Here is a 14,853-nt window from a genome sequence, read left to right as displayed (position 1 = left end):
TTCCTCCAATGGCAGCACCAGCAGTTTTATGGAAGTTTACACTGGCCTTCATCCCAGCTGTTATTCCCTGAATAACCTTTTCATGCTGTTCCACAACAACACTCGTGTTCCTGCCTTATCCTCAGTACTTGACCAAACCAGGAACCTTTTCTATTGTGTTCTGGCTGATTGAGGCATCACACTGTATGATTATAACTATTTGTATAACTAACCTCTAATTTTCATAATGTTTAGCAACAACACAATTTGGTGTTTTTGCTCAGTTGTTGAAAAAAAGTATATAAAAAAAAAAGTAAAAAAAAAAAAATATAAATATAAATGTGCCAGAATTAGCATAACAGCTACAGATTCAGGTCAATTCAGTTTTATTTACACAGCACCAAATCACAACAACAGTCGCTTCAAGGTGCTTTATACTGTAAGGTCGACCCTACAATAATACATACAGAGAAAAGCCCAACAATCATATGACCGCCTATGAGCAAACACTTTGGCGACAGTGGGAAGGAAAAACTCCCTTTTAACAGGAAGAAACCTCCAGCAGAACCAGGCTCAGGGAGGGGCGGGGCCATCTGCTGTGATTGGTTGGGGTGAGAGAAGGAAGACAGGATAAAGACATGCTGTAAGGGTGAGGCTGTACAGATGAGGACAGAATTATTGGCCCCCATGGAAATGTAGTCTTTCAAAAGTGAGCTGTTTACAAAGTGCTGTGAAATTTAAACACAGCTTTTCCAAAACATCCCAGTTTTATTTTGGATGCTTACATCATTTTATTTTGCACACAGAAACAAAATTAATTCACAAAAATGGGTCAAAATGATTCATAACATAATGATTTTTCTTGTTCTGCAACATCACAGTTGTTTTCTGTTTTTGCTGTGATAACTTTTATATACCCGTCTCATGTCTTGTTGGTATAAATAGTTCTTTTGTCGTTATCTGCAGTTTGCTGCTAAAGGAAAACAAGTAAAGACACATAAAACTTTATACTGCCTACATTTATTGTGTCACAATGTTTGTTTTAATACTGTGTCCACAGGAAACAAATCAACTGAAAGGATGCCAAACCGTCTGGTTAGAAGCTGTTCAGAAGAAATTTGACCCAAAGGGATGGAAATAAAATACCCAAACATTAAACATGGAGCTGAAATGACCAGAATAGGTCCACCTTAAAGTTGCAATAACTGTTCTGTAGGTCAGCTGAGGCCTGCAAAACAGGCTTGACCTTTCACCTTATTAAAGCTGACATGACTGACAAGACAGCAAGCCACCTATTTCATCCTGTACAGTGCCAAATTGTATACACTAATTGTACAATGCGTAATTCTAAAACAGTATCTCCGTTAGCTGTTTTAGATGTGGATTCATGCTCACAGAGACTTTTCAGCCTAGCCAAAACAGCCACTGACTCTGTGGAAGACTGGGAATATGCAATTTTACATCATGGTTATCAAAGACGTGGGCACCATGAAAGAGCAAAGAACAAAGAAACAATCACTCGGAGAAATTTCAAACACTTTTTCCACCTTTTCCAAAACATAGAGTTAAGCTTACCACCTACAATAACTCAGACCTCCAACATTTAAACATGCTGTGATTGCATTAGATAAGAACATTTCTTGTATAAGAGCGTGCACTGTGTTTCCCTAGGATACAGGATTTATTTAATCCACTAATTTACTGTTATTGTCTCACTCGGCTTCCTCAAAGTTTACCCGGCGCCACACAAATGTTTGTCATTCCAGCTCATTGTCACATCTGTCGCTTCCACACTGTAATTGCAATAAAAGAGAAACTGGTGTGTTTGAATTAGACCAGTAAAGGGAAGTTCCTTCTTCCTTCCAGTTTATCTAAACCTCTATGCCTGGCTACGGCCACATGGCAGCTCAAATTATGAAGCTGAAGGTAGTGTAGACTTTCAGGGTGTGTTTGGGGAGTGTTTAGAGGAAGGAGATGAGTGCTTGAAGGATGTGATAGTGACGAATCACTGACAGGAGGTTCAGCTGTCTGCATCCATCAGTAATCAGCCCAAAGGTCTTTCTATAGCACAGATGAAGTGGTGAGACAGACACTTATGGTGTAGTACAGAGAGGAACTGACCAGCTTGTGCCTGGCTCTCTTATTTTGCTACTGGATAAAGAGCAATGCTGCACAACAGTAGCTGCTGAATTAATAAAGTGTTACATCTAAGTCAACCTCAACTACGTAATCAACACTTTGCTTAAGCAGACGCCTCCAAAAATCAGTTAAACAACCATGGTTTGCATTTATTTGGATGGAAAGTTGCCTTAATGACACCAGGGTTGATTTAATGGGGGTGAACAAAGTAGTCCATGTTCATTCAACTGTTTGGTGAGTTTTTAAGTGGTCTCATATATAATCTTTGTTTATGAACTTTGAACCACAGTCAAAGAACAAACTCTGAGTGTTATTGTTGTTCTACTCTTAGAGTTACAGGACTGGCAGATAGTTCATGTGAAGTTTATTAACCACCATGAATAAACAGCATAAGTATGTGTTTGCTGAAACACAGGCTCACAGCAGCCAGTGTGCATTGGTATGAAAAGTTATGTTGATGCTCAGGTTTGACCTTCCAAGGTGTAGCCAATAGCAATCATCTTATAGCAGTAAGTGTGTGGTGTATTAAACCATAAAGGCAAAGTCAGTGTTTGTAACTCTGGACACACGTGCAGACTGGTTTACATCACCAGTCACTTCTTGTAGTTTGCATGTTGTTGGCTGCTGGGAGACTTAATGTGTCAAAAACAAAAGACATGGTCATTGATTTTAGGAAGTCACAGCTCATCAGTTACAGCTCATCACCTGCTATCAGGTGGACAGTTACAGGTACAGGGGTTGTTCTTGATGAAACTACCAAAACATTTCAGCAAAGACTGTTCTTTTTAAGGAGAATGAGATCTTTTAATGTCTCTGAAATGTTACAGACGTTTTATTGAATCAATGTGAATCATTGATAACTTTATCAATGTTATCTGCCTGTTTGGGAACACGACTGTGATGAACAAGAACCATTTGGGACTTAACTGCCAGCAAACTCTCAGAGCGTTGGCAAGACGGGCTTTTGGCCATTGATATCAAGCATGTGCTGAGGAAGGCTCATTTTATATTAATTGTTTCAAACATCGACTTCACAGTGAGTCTGACTCGTCCTGTGGCCATCGTTTTAGAGGACCTGTGAGGAGGACCAAAAGACTCCAGGTTTCTTCTTTTATCCCGTCTCCTTGTTGCCCTCACTGCTAAACTAATTTCTCCTTGTGAGACAAATTTTTTTTAAATTGAACTGAATAAAGCCTTAGTAACTCTGATGAGCGCTGGGCGTGTCTCCAAAGGAGCGAGGTTATAGAGAGCTGTGACCAGCAGCAGTCTGTGGAGGGACAAACCATGATGTTGGGGGCCAGCCTGATTCACAGTGGCTCCAACTTATAGGAGCAAAGGATCTGCTGCCATTGTCTGCCGGATACCGCACACTAGCCTCAGATGTCCTCTACAGACCATGCATCGGTAGGTTGGACATGTTTTTGTAGCATGTGAAGATCCAACCGTATATTAGGCAGGGGTGGTTAGGGGCTCATTCAACTCTGTCTCCTGGACTTGTGGGTAGATTGGTTTTTACAGTGAGGTTGAATCTATTTCAGTAGATCCATAAATTCAACTCTGCAGACGTGGTGATCTAACGTGCAACAATACAGCGACTGCTCAGTATGTTAAAGATGGGTTGTAGAGCCAAAGACGAGGTTTAACATCATAATTGTCATTAACTTCAATGTTTTGCCAACATTTCTGTTCTAGACAGTTTTTCTCATCATTCAGCTCCAGTTTTCAGTCTTCCTGTCTGCGTTTCCAATCATGAAAACCCCTCCAGACTTCATGTTACTCCAGGCAGACCAGTTTTATTTTTCCTCTCTTAGCTTTGCTCCCAACGAAGCAGTGGAGGGGACTAGAGAAGGCTTTGCAAATGGTCATGGCCCTGACACGTAAACACATGAAAGACCATAAGAAGTGTTTGCTGTGATCCTCCTCTCCATTGTAACTGCCCACAGAGTCATTTCATCCTGCTGCCCGGCCTGGCCGGTGGGCTGGACTTTACAGTATATTCATAGCAGCATAGATATTATTTTGTTGATTGTTGTGTTTGCCTTTTCAACCTTTACTGACAGTACCACAACGGCAATTAAACAAAAACACTGAGGAGAGGCGTGTCTTATATCTGCTGACCAGGTTTATAAACAGAGGAGACATCATTTTATGACTTGGCTACCAGAACAAAGGTGATATTAAAAACCAACTGAGGGCCATGAAAGTGTTCACTGCCTTCCTGATTTATTTGTTTTTTGCATATTTGTCTCACTTTAATGTTTGAAATCATAAAGCAAATTCCAATATTTATTTTCAAGATCTAATCTTCTGTGGCCCTGTGTGGAAGTAAGCTGAGCTGAAGGTGGAGAGTTGAAGAGTCTAGTCTGTGTAAGGGACAGCTGAGGTTGAGTGCTTTGGGGACAGAGAGAGTTTGGACATGTGCAGAGGACATACAGTGGGTCTTCTTTACACAGCATTGATGATGGAGTTCCACAGGGTTCTGTCCTAGGACCAAATCTATTTATGTTATACATACTTACCGTAGGCAGTATGTATAATACTGTGTATAATGTATGTATAATACACTTGGCGACAGTGGGAAGGAAAAAGGACTGGAGGACTTGAGAGGAAGTTGATGGATGTAGTGAAGGAGACATGCAGAAAGTTGGTGTGACAGACATACATGCCAACCCTCCCGATTTTTCCAGGAGAATCCCGAATTTCAGTCCCCCTCCCGGAGTCACCAGTCTCCCAAATTTCCCCCGATTTTCCATCCGGACAACAAAATTGAAAAACCATATCCCAGATTGGCCTAGCCAAATCCAGTTTCCAACAATGGCTACTACTACTGCAGCTACTTAGTTTTAATATTACTCCTATTACTCTTTCTGGGTCGCAAACTAAACTTTTATCATATTTTCAGGCGAGAATGTAGCTGCATAAACTTCAAATATCTGAGCCAGCGAGAACACCAAACTCCTGGCACATCGTTTTCAAACCATTGCGGTCTTTCACTACTCAGATTGAACATGATATATAAGTCACTTAAATAACTTAAACATGTTATTGGGTGGCTTTTTTCAGTGTGGCTGAGATTAAAGTTATTAGATTAGATTAGATTAAATAAAACTTTATTAATCCCTCGGGAGGGTTCTTCTGGGGGTTTTCACACAACTTAATAAACGTCAAACAGAAAACTGATTACACAGAAGTGTGAGATGGTTGAGAATCTACGGCAGTGTCCGGTTATATTTTAGATAGCAAGGAGCAGACGGCTGAGTTTATTAAACTCCACCGAGAAAGCTTGTGACGTAATTCTGAAGGCTAGACCGTCCAATTTCACAGTTGCTCACTTCCGGTCTACCCGGCTTTTAGAGGACCTGCCCACTTAGACCGCGAAGGCCGGGTCCTCAGGTGGACGCAGCCTCTGAATTTGGACACTCCCGCTGTTTCCGGCCGGACAATAATAACGGTGACATTTAACTAATTTTATCCGATAAATAAACACTGTAAAATTCAAGTTTTTTGTATATATATGTATATAGCCCTTTTGAATGTCTCCCTAATTCTGAGGTCTCAAGGTTGGCAAGTATGGTGACAGAAGAGAATTGCAGCGACAGGATCAGATGGATGCAGATCATCCACCATAGAGACGTCTAAAGGGAACAGGTGAGAAAAAGTTAAAAGCACTCTATACAACACACTCACTGTCTTCTATGCTGTTGAGTGCTTACTAACTACCATTCACACTCTGATAGATGCAACTTTGCGTTAATACCTTGGCCAAGGATATTTGGCCTGCAGACTAGAGGCAGCCAGGGATTGAACCACCAACCTTCCGATCAGTAGATGCCCTGCTCTACCTCCTGAGCCCTTTTCAGCCTAACAGCATCCGAGATATTTGCTATAATGTTGATCAACTGCTATCATAGTAAAATGACTGTGTGGAGAGCATGAGCAAATGTTTGGAGAATGCTCTGAGAAGCAGACGTAAGACCATTACTCAATAAAATTGCAAGCACCGTCGTCTGCCAAGTGGACAAATTAAAGGAGGAAAAAACTCTCGTCTCAGAGTTAAACAGTTCACAGTGATGTCTAAAATGAAGACGTCTCTTTTCATTTTCTCTGTAGTTATCAATATAACCATTGTTCATTATCACAAATCAGAGTGAAGCAAGTCTTAAATATTTAAATCATTTTCTTAAAAAGGCCGTTTGGGACCTTTTGTCATGCTTTCCAAATAAGAATCAGAGACTTGACAAAGACAGTGCTTTTCCCGATAAAGACTCAACAAATCACCAGCTGGCATGCTGGAATAAGCTAGCATGCTGAGGTTTGGGAAGCAAGCTGACAAATGTCTTCACTGGAGATGTTTGTCCTGGCACCTGCGTGGAACAAACAGTCGAGAGTTAAACATGGTCATAAAATCTCCTTCGTGTTCTTTTGGCAAACCTGGATTCAGAATCTTGAGTCATAACATCCATCCCACTGATGGCATGCATGCTGTCTTTAGTTATGATAAAAAATAAAAAATGCAAATGTATAAAATATAATAGAAAAAGTGATATTTGTCCTCTTGTTTGGACTGAGATAAAAAAACAAATGTAGAGCCTGGTGAGGGCTGCTGCTTGTGGATCACAAGTTAACCCTAACCCTGTTAGTACAGATACTAGATATGAAAAATATATATATGCTAAATATACTTTACTATATGAATTAATTCATCCTGTCCCATTGAGACGGTCATCTGTCTCACCTGTCACCTGTGTGGGGGGCTAAACTGGCTCTTTTCATGTTGTAGGTTACATCCCCTGGTCTACACACGTATCCTGACCATGAAGCTCGGTATTAAAACTAGCAGACACTTTAGCAGAGCCGATGTATTCATACAAGTCTGGAAATGTAGCGGCCAGTTGGCTTGGCTTATTCTGAAAACTAGAAGCAGTTTAGCTTTGCTTGATTCAAAGACGTGTGGTTGTCTTAGTTTAGTATGAAATCCAGGAGCTTGTTGTCTTTGCTCAACTTGAAAACTAGCAGCCACTTGTACCTGTTTATTTTGAAAGCTTAGTTTAAAACTAGCCAGTCAGTTTTGTTAAACAGGAAGTTATCTTATTTTGAAAACTGTCCATAGAGTTTTGACAGTTGTGCTTTAGCTTTAGTTTTTCTTTGTTTTGAAATAAAGCCCAGACTGTCTTCAGCAGCCTGTGTGTTTGGTGCTTGAGACTTGGACAGTTTTCCCTTTCCCATTTTTGGCAAGTGAAGCTAATGAGCTGCAGCCAATAGCTTTATATTTAGCAGCAGCTCTATCGTCTTGTCTGGCTTGGCAGGAGAGCGAATAAGTGCTTTTCCTAAAAGCTCGAGTTCATGTTTCAAACAAAGTGAAAAATAAAGACATGGAGTCAAAGGTTCAGGTGCAAATCTTACACAGATCTTTATTGTTCTTTTAATTACATCAAATTGCTGTTCCGCTCGTTTACATCTCAACAACCAACTAAATCCTGTAGTCACTTTCCAAATCCTTCCTCATCTGCCTTCCCCTACGTACTGTTTCTTTTTATTTCTTTCCTTCCATGAGCAACATTCCCCATCCACCTGAGCAGATGATGGGAGTTACACATGCCACACTGACCGTTTCACTTCCTAAACGTTCTCGTCTTCGTTCTCTTCTGCCTTCAACAACTTTCATCGTCACTCAGTCCCCTCCCTCGGGACAGTTGCATACATCATCCACAACTAAAGCTCCATGCAAGATCCTACACTGAAAAGTCATCCGCCTCATTCTCAGGAATCAGCTTTTTAAGAAACCAACGTGGCTCAGTTCAAAATTTTGTCTTAAACAAAACTCATCATCTCTTCTGCGATATGATTTCAACACGGTTTATTGCTGACGTCTCATCTGTTCTGGAATTAAATTAATGCCTCTGTAGTAAATAAAATAAAATAATGTCTGGCTTCTAGCATCTGGTATTTAAGGAATGTATAAAAATAAGACATCTTCTGATGAGTGTAAAAACCCGACTCTAACAGAAATCTGTTTGTGTGGTACACCTCACCATTTTGGGGGTTTTGCTTTTTGTCTTTCACCTTGACATCAGCAAATGTTCAAAAACCTGCCCTAACAGCTAAAACTCTGCTGCTTTACAATGCCTAAAAAAATACTAGGATAGATTTGAAAATATAAAAGTGTAAAACTTTTATTATCCCCCAAAGAAAGGTCTAAATAAATGCTTAAATATGAACTTAATAGTAAACAGGATCTGATGCACCAACTCTTTCTTCAAGAACTCAGCAAACTGGCCACACCGAGTGTGAACCGCGGGTTTACTTCTTGTCGTGCTTCCCTTTTAGAGCTGCGCAAACCGCGTGCACCTCTCCAGAATACTGTGTCTCTATGGGATGCACTTGGATGGAGGAGTAAGGTAAATAGCTGCCAAGGAGGACAGTAACAGAACACTGCTGTAATAACACGCACGCAGACACTCATAAATACAAGTCCCAAGCTTCTCCGTGCTGTTTTATGTACAGGAAAAACAAAAAGGTCCATCCACGTTCTCTCCCAACGCTCCGCCTCACACCATCGTCTCTTTTCTCTTCCCTAAAGAACACAGAGCCTTCTTGTCCTTTTTGGTTTTATGTGTCGTGGGTGAGGATGACGGCGATGACACGGACGTTGTGGACGACGATGAGGAGCGAGGCGAAGGGGACATCGTGGTGGGGCTGTTGCACAGTGAGGCGGGGGCCGACTGAGAGCCTGTCTGCGGGTAGTTCTCGTCTGTTTCCTCCATGTGGCTGATGGCAGAAACGGAGGAAGGGCGGCGCTTGGAACGGACGCTGCCTGTGGGCGGGCTGGGGGTGGAGGGCTCGCTCAGAGGCCGGTGGACGGAAATGGCACTACGGAGGCAGTTGAGCCACTGCTGCTTGTGGAAGACGTCGTTGACCTGCAGAGTGTGTGACTGTGCCTGGCTCAGGTCTTGGGAACGTACCCGGAAAATGTTCTTGGCTGCAGAGAAAGCAGAGAGTGTCATTAGGAACGGGGGGAAAACGCTGCTCAGGCTACTAGCAGACACTTTCTGAGACGAGCCTTACCTTTGTCTGCATTGCTGAAAGCTCCTCTGAAAGAGCCGCCCATTCTGACATCGCCATCTTGCAGGTCCTCCAGCAGCAGATCCTGCACTGCGATTGGCTGCCGGTACACCTGGAAGCACTGGCGCTCGTTCCTGGTGACGGGGCGGGTCAGGATCAGCAGGTCGGTGAACAGGAACACGTGCAGCTTCTGAAAGAATTTCCAGGAAAAACAGAAACTTTCAAACCAGAGCATCATCAGAGCACATAGCCCGCCCCATGTGGGATGGCAGCCTCGTGTTAACGTGCAAAGAGAAGCACCGAAGGACGACTTGGAAGTGTGCGCCGTGCTCACCGTGCCGCTCTTGCTGCGCAGCTCCCCGTGACACAGAAGACTCTTGCACTGTTCGATGCGAGCGTCCCTCTGCCTGTCGTCCAGATACTCCAGCTTGTCGATGTAGTACTGGCACTCAGACTCCCCCTTCTTCATGTTGATGTCAGACAAAACTCCCTGGATGACAGTGATCTGAACACACAAGCAGCCGAATTATTACTTGGGAGAGGCACTATGATGAATCAGTGTGTTGAACCCGTTTGTCTCCTGGACTTACAGCTTTCTGCAGGCTGGCAGCATCGGGGTGTTCTGCTGGAGTGTGTTTCAGGATTTCTTTGAGCAGTAGAGGGTACTTGACCAGGCGGGATCTGGGAATGTCCAGGAAGCTCCAAAGGTCCAGTTTCCGACTGAAAGGTGACTCAAGGCACCGCTGCAGGAAGTCCTGCACACGTGGGTCTTGCTTCTTCTGGTCCAGCAGCGCCTTGGCTGCCAGCTGGTTACTGCAGTAGTCTTTGTAGGCATTGAGCCTGGGCAGCTGCAAAGGAAGGAGGGACTCTTTATCTAACTGCTAATTCAAAATACAATTTTACTAGCGTAAAAGCTTATGATGGCTCAAAAAGTCAGTGAAACTTACCCAGCTAATAAAGATTTGCCCAATCTGGCCCACAGTCCCATCTGGCCCCGTGGCTTTGGAGAGCTGGGCCAGAAGGTCCTCGTGCAGTGGGATGTAGGCATCCAAGTTGCCGAAAATGTGAGTAAGTTCCTCCTCCGACATAATGGACAGCTTCAGCATCGGGTCGTGGTACGCCTATGGATGGAGCACAGTGATCAGTAATATCTGGGCAGAGCTATGGGAGCAGCTACTAAAAATATCTTGGTCAACAGCTTTAGGGGTACATAAAAAAGGCAGAGGAACAATTCCTGTCTTTTTATAGCTCCTGGCTGTGCTGCATTCAAAGCCTGCCAGACTTTGATTTAATCTGTTTGCTTTATATGTACTCCCTCTGCCTCAGAGCTTTTAAAAGTACAAACCTTGCGTGCAAGCTGCAGGTCCTCAATCAGATCCTGTTCTCCACGAAACAGCTCAAATATGGCCTGAGGAATGGGAGGAGGCAGAGAGATGCTTCTTTAGTAAACACGTAAATCAGGTCGTCATTACATCGTAGCCTGAATCTAAGTGAGCTTATTAAGATGGCTGAATGGCTTCTAGTCCAACTTAAACCATTTGACACAAGGACATGTGAACTAGTCTAGTAAACATGTAGAATTGATCCCTGTCTGGACTCCTGAGCTCTGAACATGTGCGGCCCAGTGTAGGTACTCACCTCTTGCCTCTTGATCTCTTTGGTGGAGAAAGTTCCTTTCTGGTGGATGTCTAACATCTCTGACCACAAGGTGCTGTTCCTCCTTTTAGGCGGTGTGGGGGCCGCTGGCTTGCTGCAAGGCTTCTGGGGCACGCCCGGCGACTTGCCATCGCCCCGGAAAGAGGCCTTCAGAAAGAAGGAACACCACATGTCAGACATGTTGAAAGAGGTGTCCCTGTCCCCCCAATGCGTTGTGTTTCTATCGGACGCCGTGAGAGCTTACCTGGATGGTTTGGCCGAAGCGCCGGACGGCCCCATTCTTTACCGGAGAAATGAGGTTGGCTAGCGACGTCACCCTGCCGAGAGAACGGACACGCTTGTTGCTGGGTTCCTGCAGGAGGCAAAAACAGAAGGGGAGGTTAGTCATGCAGTTATTCTATCATAGCTCATGTATGAAAAAACCCTGAAGTCTGAGAGATGCAGATCAAAATGAATCGATCAGTAACTGTGACACCTCAGCAAAGACTTCCTTGTGACAAAACACATCAAGTCAGGTCATAAATCCTGGTTATGAACTCTAGTCCCTCCTTTAAGACGAGGAGCTGGAGCCGAGGTCAAGCCGCAGGCAGACAGCCTGGCGGAGCAGCAGATACTAAGGAGGAGGAAGCACTTCCAGCAGCTGTTGGCTCCATCATGTGAAGAGCCCTGAGCCAGGCCAGCCCACTGAGCACAAAGACCCTCTCTCACTGCTGATCTGGAGGGGAAGGGGGTCTGGAGGAATGCAAGGAATGCACGAGACCGTGCTTCTCAGCTGTTCAGTGTCTCTAATCTGCTACTATCTGCTCTGACAAGAGCGAAAACTCAAGTACAGAGTGGATCTGCTCCATCGCTCAAAGTGTGGTAAACGATTCCTGATTTAGGGATGGAGCTGCGTGGCAGTGTGCCGCTGCTACGAGTAGGAAAAGGAGCAGCAGTCAGGAATACAGCAAAGTGTTTACACAGTGCAGCACTGCATGGGGCGCACCACAGAATTTATGGCTGCGAGTTCAAACAGGCTCTTCAACGAGCCTTGCGTGAGAGAGTACTACACCTGGGGCAGGTGACCCCCCCCAAACACACACAACTCCTCACCCGGCCCAGAGGCTGGAAGAAACAGGAATCAAAGAGCAGCAGGGTGATGATTCCACAGGCACGATTTGCATTTTCTTTTGCAGTGTAACATCTTAACATGACAGTAATGAAGTTCTGCCCTCTGAAGATGAAACACATCGTTGGCAGAAGCTGCTTGTGTTCCCCTGACGCACACCAAATGAGATTTTGTCCTGGCTCAGCAAATGTGGGAAACAGTGCAGCCATTGAGGCTCCGGTCTCTGCGGACGCAGCTGTGGAACAGATCCCCTCAGTCTGCTGTGGCCTGAGAGCTGCCGTGGCTGCGGTGCAGTCGAGTGTGGTCAGGATCTCCACGAACTTAGCAAGCCCTCGAGTGGCGGGGGCCACATGACAACTGCTTTCCTTTGTAACTTATCTGTGGTTACCAGACTTGCCTCCCTCTAAGTTTTGACCAGTTCATATCTGTGGACAAATAAGTAGTAACAAGTAGTTTTTTGTGTGTTTTTGGGGGGGAGGGGGAAATAGTGGAAAAGCGTAGTGGCCATGAAGCGCTGCAGACCAGGGTAATGACAGGCCACTCATCCTGCTCTTTGTATATCAGCAGTTAAACAGGGAATGCTGCTATTCCTGGCAGTCCTGTGGCATTACAGCGAGTCAGGCTGGAAACCATTCAGATCTGGGCTTAGTCAGTCCAACCCTCCAGACACAATATACATGCAGCCTCCTTCAACTTTCAACCTCAAACTTTTCTCAGCTCCCTCCCTGTGCTTCCTCTTTGATGTAACCTCATATGTGCCAGATGTGTCCCTGTGATTACAGCTTAGAAATGATGGAAAAAAGAACAGGCACACTATAAATCAAAGCATGGAGGTCATTAGAAAGTCAGCACAGAGTGAAAATACAGGGTTTTACTGCAAGAAAGGAGTGTTTGCAGACTTGTCTTTTACAAAGAGATTTACTGTCAGTGAAGCCACACGGCCTCTTCCAACAGAATCCTCAAAAGGGGGGAAATACACAGACAACACCTGGGTTTCCTACGATATCTGCTGGTTTCATTTTAAAAGGCATTACCTTTTGAATGCTTAGTTGTTTACTGAGACCCTACCCCCTGCTGTTTCACTGTTCCTGTGCTCCTCTGTCTGCTGACTATGGACCTGATCTCCCATTTCCCACTGAGACTGATACACAGCCGTGGGTAGGGGAAGTCGTTACTGTTCACAACTAGAAAAGGTGCAATGTAGTCCAATGATTAACTTTGACAGTATCTTAAGCATTGTTCCAAGTGCCCTGGAACAAAGGTCAAAGTCTCTCTGCACACACACACACACACACGCGTGCGCGCGCACACACACACACGCACACACACACACTGTGTACCTACGTGAGATAAAAACCAGGGTTAGGTGCTGACTGACTCACAGTGTGATACCTAACACCACAGTATGACTTCATTTCAAGCAGCTCTGGTCAAACATTTACAGACTAAAGTTTCAGCCATCTCACCTCTAACTCCTTGTTGGCCTGGTTCTGGCAGTCTATCACTTGCAGAGTCCGTTTGATAGGCACCAAGCTACCCACTTCACCGTAAGTCACCATATCTTTCAGTAAAAACACAGTATCCTTGTAATCCTCACGAGTTGGCTTCAAGTAATCCACACCAGAGAGAAAAAAGGTGGAATAAAATCAAGAGTTATAAGCACGTAAAAAGACGAAATAGATACACCTTCTCCTTGTTTGGCTTTTTCTCTTGCGGCATGGGGCTCTCTCTGAGATCTGCCCTCACACTCACGCTCTAAACTTTGGTCTGAGGCAGAGAGAGGAGGGGAGGACTATATATGCAGGGGAGGAGCGAGGAGGGACAGAGGGACGGGTCTACCTGAGGGAACAGAATGCTTTTATTGTGACTAAATACACAGCATCTCCTACAGACACATAGCTGCCCGCATGCTTTGCTGCTCCACCTCCATCGAGTCAAAATATTACTATGAAATTTAAAGATGATGGGCAAACGTTACTGCTAAGTGTGGTGGACACACAGTTCACACGATGGAAAACCATCATAGGCAGCAGGTCCATAAGATGGGCTAGTTTCTGGAATTCAGTCAATGGAGCCTGAATTCGTTGAATTAAAGACACATTTCTACATAAACATTACTGGAAAGTAGTTACAGCTTTTATCAGTATGTTTACTGATCCAGGATTTGCTACATCTGTAGATCACATAATAGCATTACTTAATCATAAAAGGTACCTAGTGACAAATCATTTGTTACATTCTTGTATATTTAGTTCAGATTTCTGATTTTACTTTTAAGTCCAAAGTTAACTGAACAATAGAGCCAGGATCTGTGCAACAGGGCTCATTAATAACACTGCTCTGCACATACATTAGCTGAACAACTGATGGACACACTGACTCAGAGACATTGTTTCTTTTTACCAAATTCATCACGATAAGGGCCAGAGGCAGGAAATACTGCTGGCTGATTTCTGCATGTTATCCCATCAGTCTTGAGCTCCTTGTACCTTCAGTCATCTACAGGACAGAGGCTCTTATCATGTGAAGACAGTTTGATGAAGGGCTGAAAGACTTTACTGTGATAAAGATTTATTATTTTACCGCACAGAGAGAGGATGATAGTAAAAAGATAACAAAACATTGGTATCCTTGTTATTTTAAATATCTGTTTCAACCATTGCTGCTAACTGATAGAAACAATGACAATCAATACAGTTCTCAGTTTTCAGTGCTAATCATTAGAAATGGAAACATTAAAAACCTAAAAAGGAAAAAAAAGTTGCTTTCAGAAGTGTCACATGTAGCTAGTTTGCGTCACTAAATCAAACAGTATAAACACTGTTTTAGTTACAGTTTCAATGTCACAGGAATGTCTTAATTAAAGTCTTAAGTAATTAAACACATTAAAAAGTCGTACAGTTGGTCGT

The 14,853-nt window shown here is 43.8% G+C and overlaps 1 protein-coding gene across 3 annotated transcripts in view; it reads right to left on the bottom strand.

Moving 5' to 3' along the window:
• Positions 1-7,503: 7,503 nt before the first annotated feature.
• net1 (neuroepithelial cell transforming 1) overlaps positions 7,504-14,853 on the bottom strand; it is a 39,040-nt gene continuing 31,690 nt past the window's right edge. For 2 of the 3 annotated variants that reach the window (XM_039601412.1, XM_039601413.1), the window contains 8 exons: positions 11,081-11,188; positions 10,819-10,983; positions 10,526-10,588; positions 10,128-10,301; positions 9,771-10,028; positions 9,515-9,685; positions 9,184-9,370; positions 7,504-9,097 (listed from right to left, as the gene is read on the bottom strand). In XM_039601412.1, coding sequence (XP_039457346.1) covers positions 8,667-9,097; positions 9,184-9,370; positions 9,515-9,685; positions 9,771-10,028; positions 10,128-10,301; positions 10,526-10,588; positions 10,819-10,983; positions 11,081-11,188 — 1,557 coding nt within the window. In that variant the 3' untranslated portion in view covers positions 7,504-8,666. Of the gene's footprint in view, positions 9,098-9,183; positions 9,371-9,514; positions 9,686-9,770; positions 10,029-10,127; positions 10,302-10,525; positions 10,589-10,818; positions 10,984-11,080; positions 11,189-13,410; positions 13,697-14,853 lie in introns of those variants that run through there. The other variant, XM_031758426.2, reaches the window with a different exon arrangement.

Source organism: Oreochromis aureus, linkage group 17, assembly GCF_013358895.1.
Source record: "Oreochromis aureus strain Israel breed Guangdong linkage group 17, ZZ_aureus, whole genome shotgun sequence".
Taxonomy (NCBI): Eukaryota; Metazoa; Chordata; class Actinopteri; order Cichliformes; family Cichlidae; genus Oreochromis; species Oreochromis aureus.
This window is presented reverse-complemented; position numbering and strand designations above follow the sequence as displayed.